The sequence below is a fragment of the Pimephales promelas genome, chromosome 15 (genome assembly GCF_988280905.1).
Source record: "Pimephales promelas chromosome 15, fPimPro1.hap1.1, whole genome shotgun sequence".
NCBI classification, from domain to species: domain Eukaryota; kingdom Metazoa; phylum Chordata; class Actinopteri; order Cypriniformes; family Leuciscidae; genus Pimephales; species Pimephales promelas.
Window position 1 is genome coordinate 17,407,336 of NC_142783.1, and position 24,232 is coordinate 17,431,567.

At 35.8% G+C, this 24,232-nt stretch overlaps 1 protein-coding gene across 1 annotated transcript; it reads left to right on the forward strand.

Annotated features, from left to right (window-relative positions):
- Positions 1-2,032: 2,032 nt before the first annotated feature.
- On the forward strand, positions 2,033-23,765 carry sptlc2a (serine palmitoyltransferase, long chain base subunit 2a). The gene is made up of 12 exons (XM_039671129.2): positions 2,033-2,285; positions 3,785-3,979; positions 4,610-4,764; positions 5,020-5,168; positions 7,397-7,521; positions 9,065-9,158; positions 10,455-10,560; positions 10,757-10,976; positions 11,587-11,713; positions 18,731-18,866; positions 20,343-20,472; positions 22,112-23,765. The coding sequence occupies exons 1-12, from the start codon at positions 2,166-2,168 to the stop codon at positions 22,229-22,231; spliced, it is 1,677 nt and encodes a 558-aa protein (XP_039527063.2). The 5' UTR covers positions 2,033-2,165; the 3' UTR covers positions 22,232-23,765.
- The last annotated feature ends 467 nt before the right edge of the window (positions 23,766-24,232 follow it).

Sequence of the window (24,232 nt, forward strand, 5' to 3'; positions counted from 1 at the left end):
AAAAGGTTATACGAACTCTGAAATGAATAACGTAAAAACCATGCCATTGGTACAGTAAGACTACATTAAATCCATGGTGAATACTGGTGATTTGTGGGCTGAGAAACCTTCTAACTTGTTTGTTCTTGACACAATGTTTCTCCTGTCCATGTCATTGCTGTTTGATCTGTTATCTATGGTTTAATATGTACATTAATTATGGTTTAATACAAATAAAATATAGGCCCAATAACTTTGTTTATGCAAATACCAGTTGTTAAGGATGTAGCATTATTCAGGATTAGATGCACCATGTAATATAACATACACATCTGTTAACTCTAATGCGAATATTTGAGGCAATGTCCTGCTCAATGTCAATGGTGATAACACAGCCCTGCCTGCTGCTCATTGAATCTCAAAGATGTTTTATCGCAGAGTAATGACTCCAGTCCATGATCCAGTTAGACTACCCCTGAGGCTTTACTGAACATGCGCACACATTCTTAATCTGATGTTTCGATCTTCATATCATAGCATATCACTCTCATGCAGGGGGTTAATGTCTTTTACAATCTTGTTTTTGAACAGAAACAGAAAGTGGCAGCTATTGTTTAATGTGTGCTAAATGAAAAGTACAGTCTTATCTTGCTTGGGCAGATTGTGTGTTTTTATTCATGCATTTATATGTTTATTTATTTCCAGGCCTTTCAAGACTCAAGCATTGTCAAGGCCTCAATGATGTAAATGTGGGAAGGTCCTTCTTGGGCTTATAAATGTAAAGAATTGTTTATGTCTTAGGTTGAGAAAGGGCTTTTTTTTTTTCTCGGCAGAAGACACAGGGTGTAGTCTGAGCTGTGCAATGCGCTGATTCAGGCAAAATCCCATAGTTCCTAGATAAACTGTATGACTGGTGATGTAAGAGAGACACCAACAGGCCCACAGAGTTTACTCCAGCCTGTATTATTGCCTTGGTTTAAACTGTCTGCTAGATAGATTAATAAATAAATAAACAAATAAATAGAAACCATGTAAAATGACTATATATATACAGTATATATGAAGAGTTCAGATGCAAAAGCCTCAAATGCCATTTGAAATTTTCTTCTTTAATGATGATTTTTATCAAACTTGTATATTTAAGTTCAGTAATTTCACTTAAATAACCATTAATAGGTAATTATCATTGCCATTTAAGTGAAATCACTGAACTTAAATATACAAGCTTGATAAAAATGATCATTCTAGAAGAAAATTTCAAATGGCACTTAGAGGCTTTTGCATCTGAACTCTTCATATAGTCAATTGACTATATATATATATATATATATATATATATATAGACAATTGACTTGTCTCATCAAATGTGCTCAGTTAACTGTACTTTTTCTCCTTGGTAAATAACCATTTAAATGTTTCCCAAATTTTAACATATACAGAAAAAAATAATTTTAAAATTTAAACCTTCACTGGAGTAAAAAGTGTGACAACTAGCAACAGTCGCCCTTATACACATTAATCCTTAGTTTTTAGTCATGTATATTATAATGTATCATTAAAATGTGTATATATTTTTTTTTTATAATATTAGGCTACATGTATATAAATCTATATTTTATACAGATTTTAACATTCTTAAATGGATCTAATAGCTAATATTGTTGATAAAATACACCGTATAAAAAAACATACGTGCTGGTGTTCATCTATTCACCTTAACTGAACTCATATTGGGAATGCCATTTATAAAAGTGTATCTGAATAGAGGAAATGCATTTTACGTCTTAATCTTGTCATTCTGCTTCCTCCTTCGCGTGTTTACGGAATCCAAACTTGTTCACATTTTAAAGTTGATCTGATTTCATTAACAACCGCAAGCATCATACAAGTATTTGAGTTATGCAGCAGGGAAACACAGGTGAAACACACAGAGGTTACTCGAGTTCATTCGTGAAGGGACGCGCCCGTTGCAACACAAACCACGCCCAATATCTCAACTCTGCGTTCTGATTGGCTGGGCGCGACTAACGGGGTGTTGATTTCCGGTATGCGGAGGCTGGAATTTCAGGTTTCCCTCTTGTGGGTCTCGGGGTAGCGTAGAGGAGACGCGCATCTCCCTGATCACCGACACATTACCATCTTCCGTTTTCATGCATTTTATCGTATGTGTTTAGTCTTGGATAAGGATGACGGAGAGCGCGGGGAATAAAAAAGAGGATTGTCATGCAGCGAATGGTGTGAAACCAGGAAGAAATGGCATGGTGAAGAACCATCATCACCATCATCAGTATCAAAAGCAGGAGAAGGTGAGGCCACATCATGCATTGAGAGCTTCGAATCATGCATGTCTAATATTTCATATCTACAAGTGCATTTTGTTGCTGATGATGATGCATGGCAACACAACAGCTCTTCTGCCTGGGTAGTGTTCAGTTAGTGCATGACGTGCAGTTTCACTGTTTATGACATGATCACATGTGGAAAAGTAAAGTTTGACAGCCAGAAGAGATGTAGACTTTCTCTCCATAAAACCTTTTTATGAGTCCTGGGCATCTTAACATCTGAAACATCTCTACGTGAGACTGCCAAGTGAAAACTGTTGAACCAGAAAGTTATTTTGCAACCTCATGTTGTCTTTGCATTTGTAAGTCAAATCCACTGACAGAGACAAGCCAAGATATGGATGTCTTTTTTTGTTCTTAAGTCTACAAATATAAACCAGCTTTGGTAATTATTTACTGGATAAATGTGTCTCCTTGGGTACACTGTATGTGTATGTTGTTTTTGTGAATATTTCCATTTGTTTCATATAGGTTTATAGAATATAGATGACCTATATAGACCTATACAAGTAATACAATTCTGCTTCTAGATTTGATTAGTCCCTGCATTTAGCTTGCATTAAATACAGTATATAGTGGGTTTTAGTAACAGACATATATTACATATACATTTAAATATGAATATTCAAATCTTATTTTTATAATTACTTAATCTATATTGTGTATTTAATTTAAGTTTATTGATAATAAATCAATCAATGGATCTAATGTTATATGCTATAAGCACGGAGGAAGGCAAGTCAGGATCTTGGTGTCATATCTTGCATCTCATGATTCTAGTTAAAGCTTTAGGAATTTCCGTCATGTGCCTCCTATAAGTGTTTTGAGTGGGAGATTGGTCAGCTTTATCTATTCCAAGATATCCCCTACTTTGTTATTGTCACATCTCCCTTGTTTAGGCAACTAAATCTGTCTTATAAAATCTTTTGCTCTGATTCACTCTGCATTGTAATGTTTATAGTAATAGCCTTTAAAGGTATATCACACAGATCTAACTTTTGTAAGTCTGTTATCGCTCACTTTTTCCTGGACACCACTTTGAGCCTTGTGGTTGAATACAAAGTTGGGCTGCTGTCTTGGAGCTGGCGGCGACTCACGTGGATGTCACTGTTGCTAGACTCCATGGTATTTGTTAATGGGGCATGACTAGTCACATGTGCCTGCAAATCACAGGGTTTTGAATGACCTGCTGGTCTGTTTGGACAGACTTGTATGGGATCATTTGGTCACCATGAGTAACATAGTTCTTGACAATGGGAAACCAAATTTTGAAACTTTAAGTTACTCCGACTTGCCAATATTCCATTAATAAAGCTTGCAGTCTTACAAATGCATGCCACTGTTTCTGTACTAAACTGATCCGTATCCGTTGTTCTGCAAACGTTTGTGTTACACAGGCAATTTACACAACTCCAATGTGATGGTATCATTACTACAGTGTTTTGATGGGGTCTGCTTTACAGGTTTACAATGCTGCATGCAATGGAGAACTTTACAGCAGGCCTTTCATCGAGTCCTTCGAGGAAACTCCCATGCTGGTTGCTGTGCTCACGTACATGGGCTACGGCATCCTTACGATCTTTGGATATCTGCGGGATTTCATGAGGGAGTGGAAAATAGAAAAATGCCACATAGCCAGAGAAAGGGAGGAGCAGAAGGTAAACATTGTCTGTGTGCTTGGTGGAAAAAGTAGATGTATACATACTACTGTTCAAAAGTTGTTTTTTTTTTATTAAAATAAATGAATACTTTCATTCAGAAAAGATTCATTAAATTGATCGGTGACAGTAAAAAACATAATAAGGTTTCTTGATCATGTGACACTGAATAATGGAGTAATAATGCTCAAAATTCAATTGCATTTTAAAATATATTTAAACAGATGCTGTTTTTTTATTTTAATATTATTTCGCAATATTATTTTTTGACTATATTTTCTGATCCCAAACTTTTAATAAGTAACACGTTTTAATGGGAAGATGGAAACTCTTTTATTGCTAAAAAGTAAATTACAATAATAAAAAAAGATTAGTTTATCTTAAATGATTATGTTTAAAATTCATAAAATGAAACTAAATTTATTGGTGTAAGTTTGAGAGGAAGAGTTCATTTTGTCAGAGGAAGGATATTGTGCAGTTTACCGTTCCTGTAAAGTACTTTAGGGCACTGAAAGGTTACAGTTTGTTTTGCTACATGATTTTAATGGATGTTGTTCATCTTAAAATATTGAAATATTGAATTGTTTCTGTTGGTGAAACAAAAACAATTTGCCCCCCCCCCCCCCCCAGGGCTTTGTTCCACTTTATCAAGACTTTGAGAATTTCTACACAAGGAATTTATACATGAGGATTCGTGACAGCTGGAACAGGCCCATTTGCGGTGTTCCTGGGGCCAAGTTTGACCTTGTTGAGCGGAGTTCCAATGATTACAACTGGACCTTTGAGTAAGTAGGCTGTCTTGAACCTGAACACACACACATACAAAACACATCTTGACTGTTTTACCTCCCAAGATGAGAGCTGCATTAATCTAATGATGCTAATATCAAGGTCACGTGTACAATAAACTTTCGAAAGTAAGGCTACTTTTAAGTATAACCTGATGAAACCTGATTGAAACTAACAATCCAGTATGAGGTTGTCAAGGACTAGCATTCGCTCAAAAGAAATCTTAACGCAATTGAACTGTGCTCTTTCAGATACACTGGGCGAGTGGTGAAGAATGTGATAAACCTGGGCTCGTATAATTATCTGGGCTTTGCAGAGAACAGGGGCATTTGTGCCACAGCTGCTGGAGAAGTGACAGTGAAATTTGGGGTGGGCGTGGCCAGCACCAGACAGGAAATGGGTGAGTGCTCGTTGGTTACTTTTTAGGAAATATTGGGACATAAATGGTGGGTATTTTTTATCGGTGCTGGCACAGAACCCTTAAGCATTAAACAGACACATAATGACATACCATTGCTTTACTGAAGCTCAAATTGCGTAGATTACAGAAAAAGACTTCGGCCAGTAAGCAACCACCTAAAATCCACCCAAAACACTAAGGGACCATTTACACAGAATGTGTCTTTGTTTTATAAAACATACATTTTCATTCCGTTTTCAAGACGCTGAAGACGCATCTTTTTCGGCAACACTTGATCTATTAATAGGTTTTCTATTTAAAAAAAAAGAAAAACTGCATTAGACTAAACTGAGAAGGGCCATAGCACTTACATAATGCTGTCCTATTGTTAGTTAAACTGTTTCTATTGCTCTCCTCATTTGTAAGTCACTTTGGATAAAAGCGTCTGCTAAATTATTAAATCTAAATGTAAAAAAAAAAGTCTAACTTCTTTTAACTTCATTGCTGTGCTTATCGCTTCACTTCAAGCTGTTTTCATCCGTCTGCTAACCTTCACTATATTAAACTGTGTTAGGTTTTTATAAAGGAAATTTGTTTACAGAAACGACAACTTCTTCTCTTCTATCTCCATGCAACAAATTTCTTGTTCGTTAGGCATCCTCTCACATTTCCCACATGAGCACCTGTACAACAACTAATAAGTGAACATGTTGCAACATGTTCAAAATGTGTCTGTGTGTGTGTGTTGCTCATCCATCACTACAAAATGGCTGAAAAAACTCTACAACAACTAATTAAATCACTCAAATAACCATTCAGAAACGTACTGGTTCATTCTCAAAGTTGTTGCTTTTTCCGGAGTCTCTCCTTCATCAGTGTCCGACTCCGGTTTATACATCGTTGACAGTCATATTGATTGTCCTGATTTCGTAAAGGCGTTCTATTATGTGTCAACTAGAGTCCTAATGTTACTCATTTAAATAATCTCCGCCCACAGAATACACAAAAAAGGGGACGAGGTCTCCAACGTTCATCTGTGTGCTGCACGTTTTATGGAGTACATATCATTTTCTGTTTTTGTAAGCTTTTGCTTTTGTAAGATTGTTCACCGCTCCATGGGAAAATCTGGTTGTATTAACATATTTTCCAACAAATATGATTAAATGGTGGATAATATCGAATCTATAATGTATGAAAAGAAAAATACCACTCTCAGTCTGTGCATGAAATCTGTTCAGCACGGTCCTCCCTTTTGTTAACTTAGTCAGGGTCTGATATTTAAGGAAAACCTGGATTAATAAATGATAAAATACATTTCTTTCAAATATTCAGCAAAGAAACATTAGAAGCATTAGAAGGGTAGTGACACAAAAAACGATTTTAGTCGAAAGAAAGGAAAAATTTAAATAAGGATTTGTAATGATCTAAAACAAGTTAATTGAGGAATACCTGGAATACTGAATGATGAAATAAATTTCTTGCGAAGCTAATAGAAAATGAAAACTCAGTCGGGTCTATTTAGACCCATGTTGTGCATCAAAGGGTTAATACAGTTCAAGTCGCAATGAAGCTGAAATAGCGATCAATCTTTTCTTCTGTATTGTGGCGTAAGTCTAATTACCGGAAAAAGGTAGGCCGGAGTCGGAGGCTTGGTTCTGTTCACCGATCGTTGATCGGATGGAGGCAGAATGACTGAATTGTGGTCGCTGTTTTAAGCTGAACCAATGATTGAAGTTCTGCATACATCAACAGAGAGAAACTCTACATTTACATTTATTCATTTAGCTGACGCTTTTATCCTAAGCGACTTACAATTGCTATATATATATTTATATATGTCAGAGGTCGCACGCTTCTGGAGAAACTAGGGGTTAAGTGTCTTGGGACACATGTGTCTTATCCACTGCTCCATCACCACCCCGTTTTCACTGTAAGATCCAGGTTAGACATTTTGATAAAGAAATTGCAATGTCAATTTAAAAAAAAAAAAAAAAAAACTATATGAAACATGCATGGAAGAATTGTTCCCAGAGAGATCAATATCACATATTTATAAAATAGGGTGATTTGTTTTGTTTGTTTTTTTTTTCATGCTGACTTTAAATCTAGTAGGAGCTTACTAGGATGACTTTGCTTTCGAAATATACACAGGTGTTTGTAGCTAGCTACTGTTTATAATACGTGAGTGTTTGCTTGCATTAGCTGATTTATTTCTGTGATTTGCTTAGGCAACCTCGACAGGCATGAAGAGTTGGAGAAACTAGTGGCGTCATTTCTGGGAGTGGAGTCGGCTATGGCTTTCGCCATGGGCTTTGCAACCAATTCTATGAACATTCCTGCGCTAGCCGGCAAGGTTTGAAGCTCTAGACTGTTTACTTTCCTCACTCTCTATTTTCCAGTTTGCCAACTCCTCTCTTCCTATTTGTTGCTGTGATGATCTATCCAGGCAACTCCTAAAAATCATAGGAGTGTCAGCAAAGGCGGATCCCACCTTGACCTGTCAGCGCTTGTTTAAATGATACACGTGTTTCTAGTGTGAATGTTTTCCTTTGTTGTTTTAATTGTGTTTGTAACATTTTATCACTAGTGAAATGGGAGGAGATCACTGTAATAGTACAGATAGACCAATGCTTCCAGCTCAAATAGTTTGTGTAGCTCACACAATGGAATGCACTCGATAAGGCACAAAATGACCACAGGAAACGTGCTTAGCTGAAAGTGAACCAGAGAGTTTCCCAACCTCACTTCCTGTTACTGGCCAGAAGAGGTCTAGTGATTTAGCACATTTAGCAATGGCAATGAAACAACAAGACAAAAGAAGCAACAGAAATAGTTTTTCAAAAGCTTCAAGTCGCATCTTAAAAAGTGTCTAAAGATATTTCAAAAGCTAATTTGAAAAACAATTTGATATATTTTTATAAACACTACTGTTCAAAAATTTGTTGCCAGTAAGTTTTGTTTTTTGTTCTTAAAAGAAATTAGCTTTTATTGAGTAAGGTGATCAAAAGTGATTTGTAAAGACTTGCATTGTCTTGCATTGTATTTCAAATAAATGCTGTTCTTTTGAATTTACCGTTCATCAAAGAATTCTGAATTTAAAAATAAAAATGATTATGGTTTCCATAAAAAAATTAAGCAGCACAACTGTTTAATATTGATAATAAAAAGAAATGTTTCATGAGCAGCCGATTTCATGAGGGAGTGGAAAATAGAAAAATACCACATAGTCAGAGAAGGAGAGAGGAGCAGAAGGTAAACATCGTCATGTGAGCTTGGTGGGAAAATTAAATATGGACTTTAGTTTTAGTATTTTTACTAAAACTATGTTGTATTTTTGGAAAGAAATAAATACTTTCATAAAGCAAGGATGAATTAAATTGACCAAAAGTGACAGTAAAGACAATGTTACAAATGTTGTTCTTTCGAACTTTCTATTCATCAAAGAATCACGAAAATTAAGTGTCAAGGTTTCAACATATCAAGCAGCACTGTTTTCAATAATAATAAGAAATGTTTCTTGAGCATCAAGTCAGCAAATTAGAATGATTTATATTTTTGATCCAATATACACAGCCTTGGTGAGCATAAGATACTAAAAACATTTAAATATCTTTTTGGCCCAAACTTTTTAACAGTTGCCTGTGTCCTTCATTTCCATAACTTTTTTTTTTTTTTAAATAGTTTAGTGATTTTATACCTTTTCTACTGCTTTTTATGTGTGAAATGTGTAATGAAAATATGTAAGTGACAAAAATTGTACTAGATATGTGTGTGTGTATATATATATATATATATATATATATATATATATATATATATATATATTACTACAAAGTAAGTATCTACTCAATGACTATTTTCTTACAGTGACCTGACACGGTTTTTCTTGTTTGTAGGGATGTCTGATTCTAAGTGACGAGTTGAACCATGCCTCTCTGGTACTGGGAGCCCGGCTGTCCGGCTCCACCATCCGGGTCTTTAAGCACAATAGTGAGTTTACACTCACAGGCACAACTCTTATCTTACCAAATCTACACAAACACACAAACTCACTTCAGCTGTTAACAGTACAAGGTAAAGTATGAACTTTTGGTGGAGCTCCAGTGCATCTGCTTGAGTGGAAGATTAACAGACCTTGACCCATGTTAAAATCTTGAAGGTCTTAAAGTTTAATGAGGTTCCTTATTTGTAGTCTGGACGGTTTTTGGATTTTTTTTTTTTCTAAATGCCAATTTGGTTAATGTCCAGTCAAACACTATGAATACAAATGCTATTACTGGAAAGGTCAGCTCTCAATCACAGTTTGGCTGTGTTATTTTAAATGAATCATTTAAATAGGCAATTTGGACAGATGACTGTCTGTCAGTGATTAATAAATAAGCTTCTAAACTGATAAAGTAACTTGAGGTGTGTATGTAATGATCCTTGAAGCCCTTGAGTCAGATTGTGGAGGCTTGGGGAAACGTCAGCAGCACTCTGATCACTTATTACTAAAGTGCTCTGAGCAGTTCTCTCACTGAAAGTTTGTAATGCATCTATGTGCTGTGGTTTCTTAAATTATGACCAAGGACACGGGCAACATTTTAATACACTATGACCCCAGAAAACCACAACGATGAAAGAAACCAGTAGCTTATGCCACCAATATGCTGCCATTTTAATCTGTATTTGTTATGAAGACACACCTTGCACAAATGTCAGAACCATGGATAGTCTATCTATAGATGAAATCTCTCTCTCTCTCTCTCTCTCTCTCTTTCTCTCTCTCTCTCTCTCTCTCTCTCTCTCTCTCTCTCTCTCTCTCTCTCTCTCTCTCTCTCTCTCTCTCTCTCTATATATATATATATATATATACAAACACACACACACACACAGTTAAATTGATAAAAAATGCCAGTAAAGAATATAACATTGTTTAAAAAAAAAAATGTTTTTGCTTTCTGTTCATCAAAGAATCCTGAAAAAGGTATAAACTTCAACAAAAATATTAAGCACCACAACTGTTTAACATTGCTAATAATAAGAAATATTTCTTGAGCACCAAATCAGCATATTGGATTTCTGAACATTCATGTGACGCTGAAGACTGGAATAATGTTGCTGAAAATTCAGCTTCGAATGAATTACTTCACAAGAATGAACTACATTTTGAAATGTATTAAAAACAGAAAATAGTTATTTTAAATTGTAATAATATTTTGCAACATTACTGTACTGTACCGAACTGTAGTTTATTTATCATTACATTGCAACTATTAACTGCCTATGTTCTTTGTTTTGCACCAGATATGCAGAGCCTTGAGAAGTTGCTCAGAGATGCCATTGTTCATGGCCAGCCCAGAACACATCGACCCTGGAAGAAAATCCTCATTCTTGTTGAGGGCATCTACAGGTGATTAAACACTCTCACTTTCCTGGAATTCATCTCATTCAAAATGTGCAATTCTGTACTCCTGTGGTTTTCTCAGGTATGGAACATGTTATCACATTCACATATACACTAAATACTGCGCTTTTTACAGTTTAACCATCGAATGAATTGCCACACATTTCAAAGTTTAATCTACTCTAACCGGTCCTTTACTTAGTATGGAGGGCTCCATCATACGACTGCCAGAAGTTATAGCCCTGAAAAAGAAGTACAAGGCATACCTTTACCTGGATGAGGCTCATAGTATTGGGGCATTAGGACCGAGTGGTCGAGGGGTGGTGGAGTATTTTGGACTGGACCCCAAAGATGTAGACATCATGATGGGCACCTTCACAAAGAGCTTCGGTGCATCTGGTGGATACATAGGAGGGAGGAAGGTATGAAGTTCAAGTGCCAATTTGTAATTGCAGGCAATTTCTGACCAATAGCTAAAGCCCAAACAACAACTTGTTTATATACTCCCTTTATATTTTATGTATTAAAAAGGTTTAACAGACAGAGACCGTTAACTTACAGTATATATAAAGCCTACAAAATATTTAGGCATTTTGAAACTGTATTTTTAGGTGCGTTTACACATCAGCAATGTACTAAAAATGTTTCGTGTACACAGGGATCCACGAAAACGACTAAAAACACTGTATTATACTTCCAGGCCAGTAGTTGGCGATGTCACTTTGTAAAGAAACTCTATGCACCTATAGACTAAACATGTAATACGCATGCACATGACATCACCATTTTCACAAATTTGCGTTTTTGTAGTTTACATGGAGACGATTATGTCATAGTGTTCAAAAATTCAATTTTCAGGCTGTTGTCAAGTAAATTAACGCCGTTTTTAATTAAAAAAGCTGTTGGGTAAATGGGTTTATTCCGGTGATTCGCCTGTGTGCTCCTTGTTGAATTTATTATTATTTTCGTTACTCATTTGTCATGTGCTTCATTACAGCCACGCCCTGACAGAAACGTCTTTTCATCCTTTAGGATTTGATAGACTACCTGCGAACTAACTCTCACAGCGCAGTTTACGCCACCTCCATGTCGCCTCCTGTCTTGGAGCAAATCATCACTTCTATGAAGTGCATTATGGGAGAGGATGGAATGACAATAGGTGAGCATTACTAAACTTTCTTAACTTTGGTCATGCTTTCTTTTATGAATCTGAGGCACCCAAAAATAAATACTATCATTATCCCCCCCCCCCCCCCCTCTTTTCTTGCATATTAATGTTAATGCATGTGAATTGAAGCTTTCTAGCTTTAAAAAGGAGAACAGTATAAAAGTGACATAAAAGTGGTCCACATGAAGATAGCTTTATGTGAGGAACGGACTAAAATTTAAGTTAAAAAAAAAAAATAATACAATCATACAGGTTTGAACATTGGATTAAGTAAATAATGACATACTTTTAATTTTTGGGTCATCTCTTGAAGTTCTGTATATAATATCAACCATGTTGTTGGGTGCACCACAAGGTGGCAGGATTGACCCAAAAATAGATAATCAGCTTGCATGGGTCTACTATGGATGGTCATTTATATGTGTACATTTATTTACCTGGTAGAATTTTTTTTATTTAATTTTTTTACTAATGTAACTTGCATATTGCAACAGCTAATTCATGTGGCACAGATACAAATCAAAATGCCAAATATTGACATCACATGAATGTTGTATCGCTACAGATCAAGAGTCATTTGTTCTGTTCACAAGATACTATAGGCTCTTTTTTGGTTACACTTTATTTGGTAAAATTTTATTTTACAGTGTCATTGCTACATGTAATTACTATAGTAATACCTATAAATTATGCATTATTACAGGCAACTAACCCTTAACCAAATCCTAATCCCACAGTAAGTATATGTAGTTAATTATTGTTACTCATTACTTAAAGGGATAGTTCACCCAAAAATCAAAATACTGTCAGTATTTACTCACCCTCATGTTGTTCCAACTGTGTAAGACCTTCGTTCATCTTCGGAACACGAATTAAGATATTTTTGATGAAATCTGAGAGCTGGATCACTCCTCCATACTACTCCATAGGCTTCTTGAGGGATTGAAACATGCCGGCCTCGAAAAGATATTAAAGACATTGTTAAATTAGTCAAAGTGACTACAGTGGTTCAATCTTAAACTTAACATTGAGCCACAGTAGTCACTTGGACTATTTTAAAGATGTCTTTAATAACTTTTCAAGGCCGGCAAGTTTCAATCCCTCAAGAAGCCTATGGACTAGTATGGAGGAGTGATCAAGCTCTCAAATTTCATCAAAAATATCTTAATTCATGTTCTGTAGATGAACGAAGGCCTTACGGGGTTGGAACAACATGAGGGTGAGTAAATACTGACAGAATTTTCATTTTTGGGTGAACTATCCCTTTAAGTGTATAATTACAGTATCATAAGACACCTTAAAATTAAGTGTAAACCTTTATGTGTCTGTGTTACAATGTATATATATATTAATTAACTACATGTACCTACTATAGGGCTAGGGTAGGATTAGGATTTGGTTGAAGGTTAGTTGTATGTAATTATGCATAATTTATTGTTATTGCTATGGTAAACATTATGTAACAAGGACAATGTAAAATAAAGTGTTACTGCTTTTTTGGTTTAGCAATCAGTAGTTTAGTAAACACATACCCTGCCCTCCTTCTTATGTAATTTCCTCTTCTCATATATAGTACATCTGCACATCATTGACTGAAAAGCATCCCTTTACTTTGTCAACTCCATTGTTCTTGTCTTTGCTTTATCGACTGTTTTATTTCACTGTGAAAATACAATCTTTAGGTTTGTTTGCTCTGTGCGCTCTGGATAAACTTGGCCCAGAAATTGAAATAAGTGTTTCTCGAAGATCACTTTGAAGTGAGACGAGGTGGGGGAGAGGGAGATCTGTCGATGTGAGATTTTTCTTCATACAATTTCCCAGCGCTCATAAAATGAGACTGATTAGTTCAACAGCTGTACACAAACTCCGTCCAGGTAAAATATTTAGCTCAAAGTTTAAACCTCAGAAATGTGTTAACAATTACCCATGTAACTAGTGTGATCTGGCCCTATGGTTAGACCCACCAAACCGCCTCTTTTCCTCTCTGCCACTCAATCAACGTCGGCAGCTACAACAAACAGCCTCGGGCCCAGGTGAAGTGCTCAATATGACTAATATGAGTATAACTTTGCTTGGCTGAGGGCTATTTTCATCTCCCCACAAAGACTTATTGTTCCCATCATCCTTGAAGATGTCTACCAGTGACTTTTCTCTTCTTATTCACCTGCTGATGGACTTCCTGACTTTCACCAGCATCCCACATTGATGCGAAAAACTCTAGACTGTTGATTTATGAGATTGTCCTGCTCTTTCTGGCATTAGTAAGGTGTTTTCTTTTTAGAATTATTCATATGTGTTATTCATTTTTAGAGATTTTTTTTTTAATCACTCTTTTTATTTTCTTTATTCACCCTTCTATTTCATAAATTCAGTATTTATCCAGAAATCATTATTATTTGAATGCGATTGGGGCTTTTTAGGTGCACACAGTAATAACAGGTTACCGATTAACCGATGACATTTATTGTAGATTAACTGATATTGGAGCATGCGAGAGTGAGAACAAAGGAAGACCCAAACAATCAGACTGTTTGTGTGGGTTTGTTGGGGGTTGATGCACAAAGAAAACTAATCAAGCAAAGGTCAACTAGGAGACATCCTGTGTATCCTCATGGGAACTGAAACCTTTTCGTTCCCTCTTTCTATGGTCCTTTCATTCTGTGGCCCACTCTGGCCAAACTTGTTCTGTTCTGTTTTAGCCATAAGTCAGTGGCAGTCATGTTTGATTTGAAGCCTCCAGCGCTGTATTGATCTGACAAGTGACTTCAGTGCGAACAAATTGCCTCCAGCAATCATTTACTGCCAGGCTGCCAAGTTATTATCTTTCAAAACGTGCCATTTAATCCCCCCTTTTACTATTAAAACAAAGATTCCAAACATAGTTTAATAGCTTATGTAATATTAAATAGTTTCAATAGTTCTTGAAGACAATTTGACACCTACTTCATGCATATGCCCAGTTTGTTTTGGATGTCATACATGGAGATTTACTCACTCTGATTTTAGTCAATGTGGTGATTTGTTCTAGTTATTCATTTGCATTTGTCCATTCCTCCATGCACAATGCAAAAATCCTATTCTTAAAAGAGTATTGTCTTATTTTCCAGTTAAAGTATCTAATAATCTTTAAAAGAAGATCAGTTTAGCTGTAAAGCAACACTGTGTACAATATTAAGACTTTTATTTTCAATGTAATTGGATTTTATCTAATCGATTCCAAGTCTTAAAATCGCATGCATCGTTGCTTCTCAAATAATTTGATCTTGTTTTAACGATTTTGAAATATTTTTACTTGAAAACAAGTTAATTCATTTTTTATTTTGCTTTTTATTGAGGCAGTTTGTCCTGGGCTGGGCTACATTTTCAATTCATTTATTGTTCCTTAATACAGATGCAGATGCTTTCACAGTCTAGTGGTTTCACAGTCCGACGTGTCCCTGGCCCGAGGGGAAATACAGTTTTCTTTCGATCAGATCTGGCTTTCAAACCATCCAAAACTCCTGGCGTCCCCACACAAACATATGCAGTTGAGAAATATGCAATTCCTTGTTTCTTCTCAGGAGAAAATGAGCTCAAAGAGAGAATTCAGAAAATTCTGCCTCGTAAATCACAGTAGTTACCTAAGTTGGCATTTTTATCTTGCCGTGGTGTGTGTTGACTGGCATACCTGATCTCATTGTTAAGCCTGATTACTTCTCTGTACACACAGGCGGACTCGACAAACACTGGACATTCGTCTTTGTTTTGAGGTGTTGACTTGGGCTTGAGAGAGGGCAGATACGCATGTTTTAGGTGTAAGAGTGTGTTTACCCACCCCTCTTAGAGCAGGGTAATGGATTGTTGTTCCAGATGTTATGATGTGCTTCTGTCTCTTTGACACTTCCATTGTTGAGCAAGTATTACAGACCTACCAGCATCCAACCTGCTACATCTAATTGAATAATGCAAATAATTGACAACAGACTTCATTATCAATTTATTATAGGGTCTTTGCACGCCACACACAGAAACTCTGTCTGTACACTCTTACAAAATAAAGGTTTATTGGTATCGATGAGTCCACAAACATCCATGGAACTTCTCCATTCCACAAAAGTTTCTTCATAGTGGAAAAGGCTTCTTTAGATGATTAAAATGTTCACACGAAGAAAAAACGTGGTTCTTTTGTACCAAGTACGGTAGTGTATTGTCTTTTTAAAGTAGTAAAAAATCCATTTCTATGGTAAAACATGGCATTTCTATGGAGTTTTCCCCTGTTGATGTTAAAAATTCGATTTAATTTTTGCAACAAGGCACTTCCTTTGCAGCAATTGCGCATCAAACGCAGTGCAGCAGAAAGAAAGGAACAATAATGTTGATAATTTGTTGTTGGACATTAAATTTCATTGTAATTGAAAAGGAGGATGTAAAGCAAATAATAGTATTTTATGAATATAATAACTTGAGTGAATGTCAACCTGCCGCTGACTTTGGGGACAGCTGCTAGCTAGTGAGCACCATCATAGACCCATGAATTATTGAGGCCACAGATTTGAGCCTGGAAGGATCTGCTGTGCTTCCTGTTGCCCTTCTCCTGAGAGGTCCTCGTAAGGGGGCGAGGAGGCTTTCGGCACGTCAGCCGCCTCTCGACTCCATGCTGGTGCTTTTACTTATCTCCTCCCTTCAGATGAAAAGGAAGTGAGAAGGAACTGGCGTTTCAAAAAAGGGAAACAGTCCCCACATCTGGAAGCTCTTTTGGTCCCTTTTCGCTGCCTCTTTCGCTTCAGATCCTCCAGCTCTTGGTCTGGAAGGAGTTAGCGGGGGTGTGCGTTGTGAAACTAGCTGTTGAAAAGGTACCCCAGAAAGATTTACTTTGGAGACTCGTGCTCCACCTCGGTGCACTCGCCCTCCCCCAACGCCCCACGGCCCTTGCTTGCTATCTCAATGGCCCAATGTTGGGCAGCTTGAACTTCCATTAATGGCTATTGCTTTCAGATGCTCATTTTCATAGAGTTGTTCACCTGAGCTTAGCCTCTTTAGCCATTCATTAAAACCTCCACTGCATCTTCAATTGTTAGGGCTGTCAAACTTAATAGCCACAATTTAACTCTGTCTTCCTGATTGTTTCCAACCTTGGTTGATTTATTCTCATCAGGTTCCTGATTCAGCTACTTTTTACTATTACACTTTAAAAAAAAAACAACAATATACATTTCATTTAAATTATTGTTTCGTTTTGAATATTTGTTTGCATTTTTTAAAATATCTTGAAGGATTAGTTCACTTCTGTCATCGTTTACTCATCCTCAATTTGTTTCAAACCTGTTGAATTTCTCTTTTCTCCTGAACATACAAACAGTAGTTGGACCCCATTGATTTGCATATTATAATTTTTTTCCTACTATGGGCCCATCAACTGTCTGGCTACCGACATTTTTCAAAACATATTCCTATGTGTTCTGCTGAAATATTAATTCAATTTGCCTCGATTGCAATGTATCTTAAAATATATCATTTATTCCTAAGTCATTCTCAGCATCATTACTCCAGTCTTCAGTGCCACCTGATCCTTCATATATCATTCTAATATGCATTTTGTAACATTCCTTATTATCAGTGTTAAACATTTTTTGAGTGGTACTTTTTGGATTTTTTTGAACAGAAAATAAAAAAAACAGCTTTTTTTTTTTTTTTTTTTTTTTGAAATCGTTTGACTTAAGAAATGTATTTACTGCAACTTTAGGTCAATTCACCACATCCTTTCTGTTTAAACTCTTGCAGAAAGCAACTGACCCTAAACTTTTGAACAGTGGTGTATGTTTTTATTCATTTAATATGTGTTTAATTTAAACTGTAACAACACGAAAATTTTGAAATGAATGAAAATATGATATTAATTAAATAAACTATCTGTGAAACACAAAAGAAGATTCACCAGGAACGAAATTGGGCTTCCATTGTGTTAATCCTACACATTGGCCTGGCTTCATTTCCTTACCACAGAGCGGCTGACCCGGTCATGACTCGTGGAACCTTCCTTTATCTGTCACTGGCCAATTTACATTGGGGGATTGAGGAAGGAATCCAGTTTCACAGTCAGTCAAGTCTCCTTTCACAAGGGCTCATCAGATAGCTCTGTCATATTGACATTTTTTTTATTCCTTTATGACTTGTTTTGCAAACCCAGTAAAAAGTAGAATAGTCATAACAGCAACCTTGTAGTTGTGTCACTCTACAGGCACGACAAGAATGACAATTGCTAGATTTTTTGGCGTCTGGATGACACTGGGGTGAGACATTGTCACAGAGCAGGAAATTCCTCTGTTCAAGCTTTTAGCACGTGTGGAATGTTTGACGAAGCAGAACCGAGGCTTTCAGAAACGTAAGACCTTTTAGCATGGCTCCCAGAACACTGCGATGGACTAAGTGTTTTAAGAGCTGCATTGATGTGGATCACTAAGCAATCCTCCCCCAGGGAACATACATCCCACTTCAGGTGGGAGCTGTTGAAAAATCAAGACGCTAGTTTTCCTCTTTGCAGTCTATCTAAGATTATAATCTAACAATAATCTAAGACCGTTTGCAGTATAATTCTCATTACTGTGTTCTTCCGCACCGGTCACGCATTGAAGACTCTTGTGACCTGTTTAGCTAACTGATTTAAATCTCTCTGGCGTTAGACATTGTGATAAAAATCACTCTGGAAACATAGATAGTAAACTTTTTGTGTGCATATACTGTAGCATGTGCCTTGATATCGCGGGGGAACGTTAAAATGTGGTATAAAATCAGCAGGTTTTAAATATTTGTTCTTGAACAGTTTCAGATCTAAAGATCGTGGAGGCTTAAGTATAACGTTTATAGCTCAGGTGGTCGACTTTCCTAGTATCTGAAGTAATGAGTTTTGTGGCTTGGTGAATTTTAATTGTCTGATCGCATGAAAGGCTGTGGAAAAAGATGTGGAGTGCCAGATGACAGAATCTCACTTTCTTTTTTTCCCTATGTTTTGGGTGCGTTTCTTGATTTCAGGCCGCTCTCGTATCCAGCGGTTGGCTGAAAACACAGTCTATTTCCGTAGGAGACTGCGGGAGATGGGTTTCATCATCTATGGCAACAATGACTCACCTGTGGTACCCATGATGCTCTACATGCCCGCCAAAATCGGGTTAGTCTTTTCCTCTCTCAGTATAATCATATATACTATTAAAGGAATAAATAGTTTACAAAACAATCCTTTACACTCACGTCGTTCCAAACCCATATGTTGGTATTTTGTTCAAAGAAACCCAAAAGGAGACATTTTGAATCATTTCCAACTGCCAGTACATATTAAATAGCTTTTAAAAAGCTCATAAAATATACTATACAACTTATAAAACGTATGCACTGTATTCCAAGTCTTTTAAAGCCTCATGATAGCTTGGTGTGATGAACTAGCCAAAAGTGAAGTATTATTAAATGTGAAAGTCAATTATTAGAATTTCAGTCTCTTCCGCAGTCTTCCAAAGACTTGTATAGTGTATGGTGTTCATCCTTTTCAGCATTCATACTTTGAATTTCAAGGTTATTTTAGTATCATATACTATTATATTATGTATTAATTGGGGCTGTTAAACGATTAATCGCGATTAATCGCATCCGAAATAAAAGTTTGTGTTTACATAATTTATGTGGGCGCACTGTGTATAATTATTTTATATATATATATAAATACACACACATGCTTGTATATATTTAAGAAATATTTTCATGTATATGCTATATATAATTTATATGATCTGTAAATATAAATATTTTATATATAAATAATAATAATAATATTTTTTTCTTAAATATACATACATGTGTGTGTGTATATATATATATATATATATATATATATATATATTAAACAATTAACCGCGATTAATCACATCCAAAATAAAAGTTTGTGTTTACATAATATATGTGGGTGCACTGTGTATAATTATTATATATATATATATATACACACACGCATGCTTGTATATATTTAAGAAATATTTTCATGTATATAGATTTATATATAATTTATATAATTTGTAAATATTATAAATATTTTAGACATATGCATGTATATTTAAGAAAAAAATATTATTTATGTGTGTGTATATATATATACAAAATAATTATACACAGTGCACCCACACATATTATGTAAACACAAACTTTTATTTTGGATGCGATTAATTGCGATTAATCGTTTGACAGCCCTAGTATTAATATTTGATTCATTATGTAATTTTAGTACTTCAACTTTATTTATTTCAGTAGGTTTCCAAGGCAGATTTTCTAGTTTAAGTTTATATTCATTTATATTTTATTTTATCTTTATTTGCATTTCCAAAAAAATGAATAAATAACAGTCTACTGGTTAAAATGACGTGAGTGAATACAAATTGACATAAATTTGTGGGTGAACTATCTCTTTAAAGTAATATTATTAATGACAAATTTCTTGTTTAACAAGATTTCAGGTCTATAAATGTCCAAATGAAACCAAATGTATAATACACTCGTAATCGATTCATAATAGTCCCTCATAATAGAATAAAAACAGGGGAAAGCTTAGTTTGGAAAGAACTTCTCGAAAATTGATGAGGCCGTGTGTGTGTGTTTCCAGGGCGTTTGGTCGGGAGATGTTGAAGAGAAACATTGGAGTAGTGGTGGTGGGCTTCCCAGCCACACCGATCATAGAGTCCAGAGCCCGCTTCTGTATCTCTGCGGCCCACTCCAAGGAAATGCTGGACAGGGTAACTACTCATTTTCTCGCCACAGTGAATACATCCAATAATTTAGTTTACTTCAAAGCAGCATTGTACCCATTTTTACTGGCCTTTGTTTCTCATGCCATATATTTTGGTGTTTACAATGGAATATGTTGACTTCATGGAAAAAAAAAAACTGAGCTTTTGATGACATACTGATGTTAAAGTCAAAGTACAGAGCCCCATACGGTGAGTTTGGTTGAAATGTGCTTTGCATTTCAAAAAAGATGGATGAAAGGATGACTTTCAACAGGAATTAGACCAGAAGCGTCTGTAAGACTCTGTATGTCAAGTTCAAACCCCTGTCCATCAATCTTCTGAAATGAAGTATCTCAAACTTGATACACCCTTTATGTTTGAAAATAATCACTGTCGAAAGAATTCCAGGCTCCTCCTCAAAGTGTCCTGTGCTATAAATTAACGCAGGTCTCGACGGAGGCGGTTTACATAAGCAGCGCCTGCCACAGGGGTCTGCACTGGCAGGAGATCAAAGAGCATCTTAATCTGCCTCCCCAAGGACACTTTGATTTAACTATGGTGAAAAGCACACAGGCCGTCAGCCCCCTTCCCCGTGCTTAAGAAAACACCATGTACTTTGATGTGACCGGTTATCACGTCAACACATTTTTAAGTGTCCTTCTGACATGTTTTCTTGCATTTCTTCCATTGCTGAATAACTAAGATTGAAGTGAATGAAGTGCATAACAAAAGTTTGAAGGTTTTAGGGATGGGCATTTTTAAAGGAAAAATTGTGATAAAATATTTGGTGATATTTACTATCTTGATTTATGTATTTGTCCTTTATTCTTTTATTTTATATTTTCTACTTTTTTTTTATTAGATTAACCAATATTTCAAGCAAACAGACATTTTTGGCAAGTATTTTAACAATTTTAATGCAAGTATTTAAAATTTTGTAAAAACTAAAATAAAATTAGTAATCTAGATTAAAGATATGTACAGTTTTTGACTAAATGAACACCGAAGAATATTTTTAATTAAAAAAATTCAAATATTAGTATTCATTTGTTTTATTGATATTCACCAAAATTAGGTGTATCAACAATTTTGCTGTAATATACAGTGTTGAGGTAACGCGAGTTACGTAATCAGATTACTTAGCCTGCGCTGTTGCCGGCCGTTCTGAAAGACACTCTGCTAATGGTTGGAGAAGTCCACCCAGTTGCTTAAGGAACATTGGTTCATCAGATTGGTGACGGTATGGTGAAGAAATGAGTCCCACTAAAGAGATGGGTCCCAGCTTTGGACCCCATTAGTATGCCTGATTCAAATTTGCTCTTGCAATTGTTGCTAACGTGAGCTGTTTTTGGCGTTATGTGTAGCTTGAATGCTAAATCCCGCTGTTATGTGCAAGATAAGATTAAAAGACAAAAGCAGTCTTATATTTCTTTGAAAATGAACAGGTTTCCTTAATAATTCCCTTTTATGATGTTTCATAGTAACTTGAACTAGAAATAATGCCACCAGCATCTCCTCCACCACCACTATATTATAACAAACTTTTAAAGCACTGCATGGTAGGTGGCAGCCGTTCCTCAGCATTAGCATGTTATGACTTACACGTGTAACCATGAAAGTAATGAGGCATGTTGATTGTTTTCAGGCGCTGGATGTGATCAGTGAAGTAGGCGATCTGCTGCAGCTGAAGTATTCACGGCATAAAGTTCTTCCCTCATTGGACCGGCCCTTTGACGAGACCACATACGAGGAGAACGAAGAGTGACATACTTCCTATCTGAACTAAATGTGCACTGCTCATCTTCTGCTCTTCGAAAGGAGGCAGTGAACCACTTAATAAATATAACCTTTTTTAAACGTAGGTATATCATCTTTATTTTAAAACTCTGAACAACACACTGATGCTTTTAGAAAAAAAGAAATGCACCTCAGTATCATTTTGATGTGAGGTTTCGTGTCTGTTTTTAACTCATTGTGGCATTCGTTTAGAGAAATAAATACTTCGATTTTTCAGGCCAGCCACACTGAAGCCATATGTCAAAGCCCTGAAACCTATTTTTGTGTGCAAAAAACCATTCAGAGCATTTTCTTCCCCTCCAGTAAGTGCGAACAGACAGGCAGCGACCCATAATTCAGAGGATCTTGACCTATGAAAGGAATTACAGGTTCTTCTTATTGCATTGTCAGTACATTCACTGGGTTACCTTAATCAAACTCCAAAAGCTCCACAACCTGGCTCCCGAGATGTTGTTTTTTCCACGGATTTTGACTTGCGGCCAGCTCCGGTGTCTTGCTTCAATCTGGCTATCGTTTTTCTTGTGTTACCGGGATATTTATTTTTTCATCAAGATACAAATCGCGGAGGGCGATGTTGGTTATGTCTGAGGGAAGATTAGTTAGAAACCTGCATATTTATCAAATTTTCACCTCTGAGCAAACTTGGATGCTGATTATATGCATTATCGCCAAAGTTTCAGCTCAAGTTGTGCGGTAGGATTCCAAAATCTAATAGGAAGTATAACTTTAAATGCATATTGGTGTATTTTTTATCAATATGCAAAACTTTGATAACCATTTTAATGGTGACTTATAAGTTCAATGCCATGAATCACTAATAATATTGCTCTCTATCAAGAGAGTTTACTTTAGTTTTATAAGCTTCCCTCAGTAATGACTGAAGTTCATTGTCTTATGATTTGCAAAGTCTTAACACTTTTCAGTTTATGTTGTACGTGTTTCTCAAATGTACATATTTATTTATTATTCATGCTTCATATCTTTTATTGTTGTGGAAGTGTACTTTAATCATCAACTGCAGCTCCAGATGCCTCTCGTTTGCACATGCTCTCAGTGCACATACTACTGATGAGTATTTTTATATCATTTTGTTGTTCCCAGCAAAGCATGTGGGATGTAATAATCACAGAATCGGCTGGTTTATGAAGCTTTAAAGGTGCTGAATTGTACACTCTTTTCTGTTTTGTGGCTTCTGTTGCTTTGGGTCTTGTGAGTTCATATGTTCCCCCATGTTTAGCACAAGCCTTTTATGACATCAAAAACCAGGGATATTTCTTTTTATCATAACCTTATATATATATTGAGAGATGTTTAAAAAAAGCAAAGGATGGGAACAATCTTTTTTTGTCTTGATATTATAAACACTGGCATTTAAGAAAGTGATGATTGATCCGACTGATCCAAAGACTTCTAGTTCTGATAAAACACATGATTTACCAGTACATTCAATGTAATAGGTTGCCATTTGGATTATTTCTGCCTGTAGTACATACTGTTTTTAAGACCTACTTTTGAATCAAAGTACACTGTGGGCTTCATCAGTTCAGGAGTTGTTTTACTAAGGAAATTAAATTACATTGACTAAATGTATTGTTAAGGTCTTTTGTTTCTTTTTCTCACTTTGCAATTTTGGACATATCCTGACTCATTCAGAATTGAATTATATCCGTAATCCAGTGGCTGTTAGATTACAAGTATGATATTGAATTATTATCCCTGAGGTCTCCATATCAATGATCACATTAGAGAAAACACACTGTACGATTCTTGGAATTTAAGGTTTTACACCACTCTGCTTTACTTTGATTTACAACTTTATATATATATATATATATATATATATATATATATATATATATGCTACCATTCAAAAGTTTGATGTTTGTACGGTTAAAAAAAAATATTTTATTATATTTTAAAATGTAATGTATTTTCAGCATTATTACTCCAGTCTTCAGTGTCTCATGAT

Excerpts from the sequence above, each read along its gene's own strand:
- sptlc2a (XM_039671129.2), top strand. The coding sequence starts at position 2,166 with ATGACGGAGAGCGCGGGGAATAAAAAAGAGGATTGTCATGCAGCGAAT. Across the intron at positions 10,561-10,756 it reads CTTGTTGAGGGCATCTACAG|TATGGAGGGCTCCATCATAC; the intron begins GTGATTAAACAC and ends TCCTTTACTTAG. Across the intron at positions 18,867-20,342 it reads TACATGCCCGCCAAAATCGG|GGCGTTTGGTCGGGAGATGT; the intron begins GTTAGTCTTTTC and ends GTGTGTTTCCAG.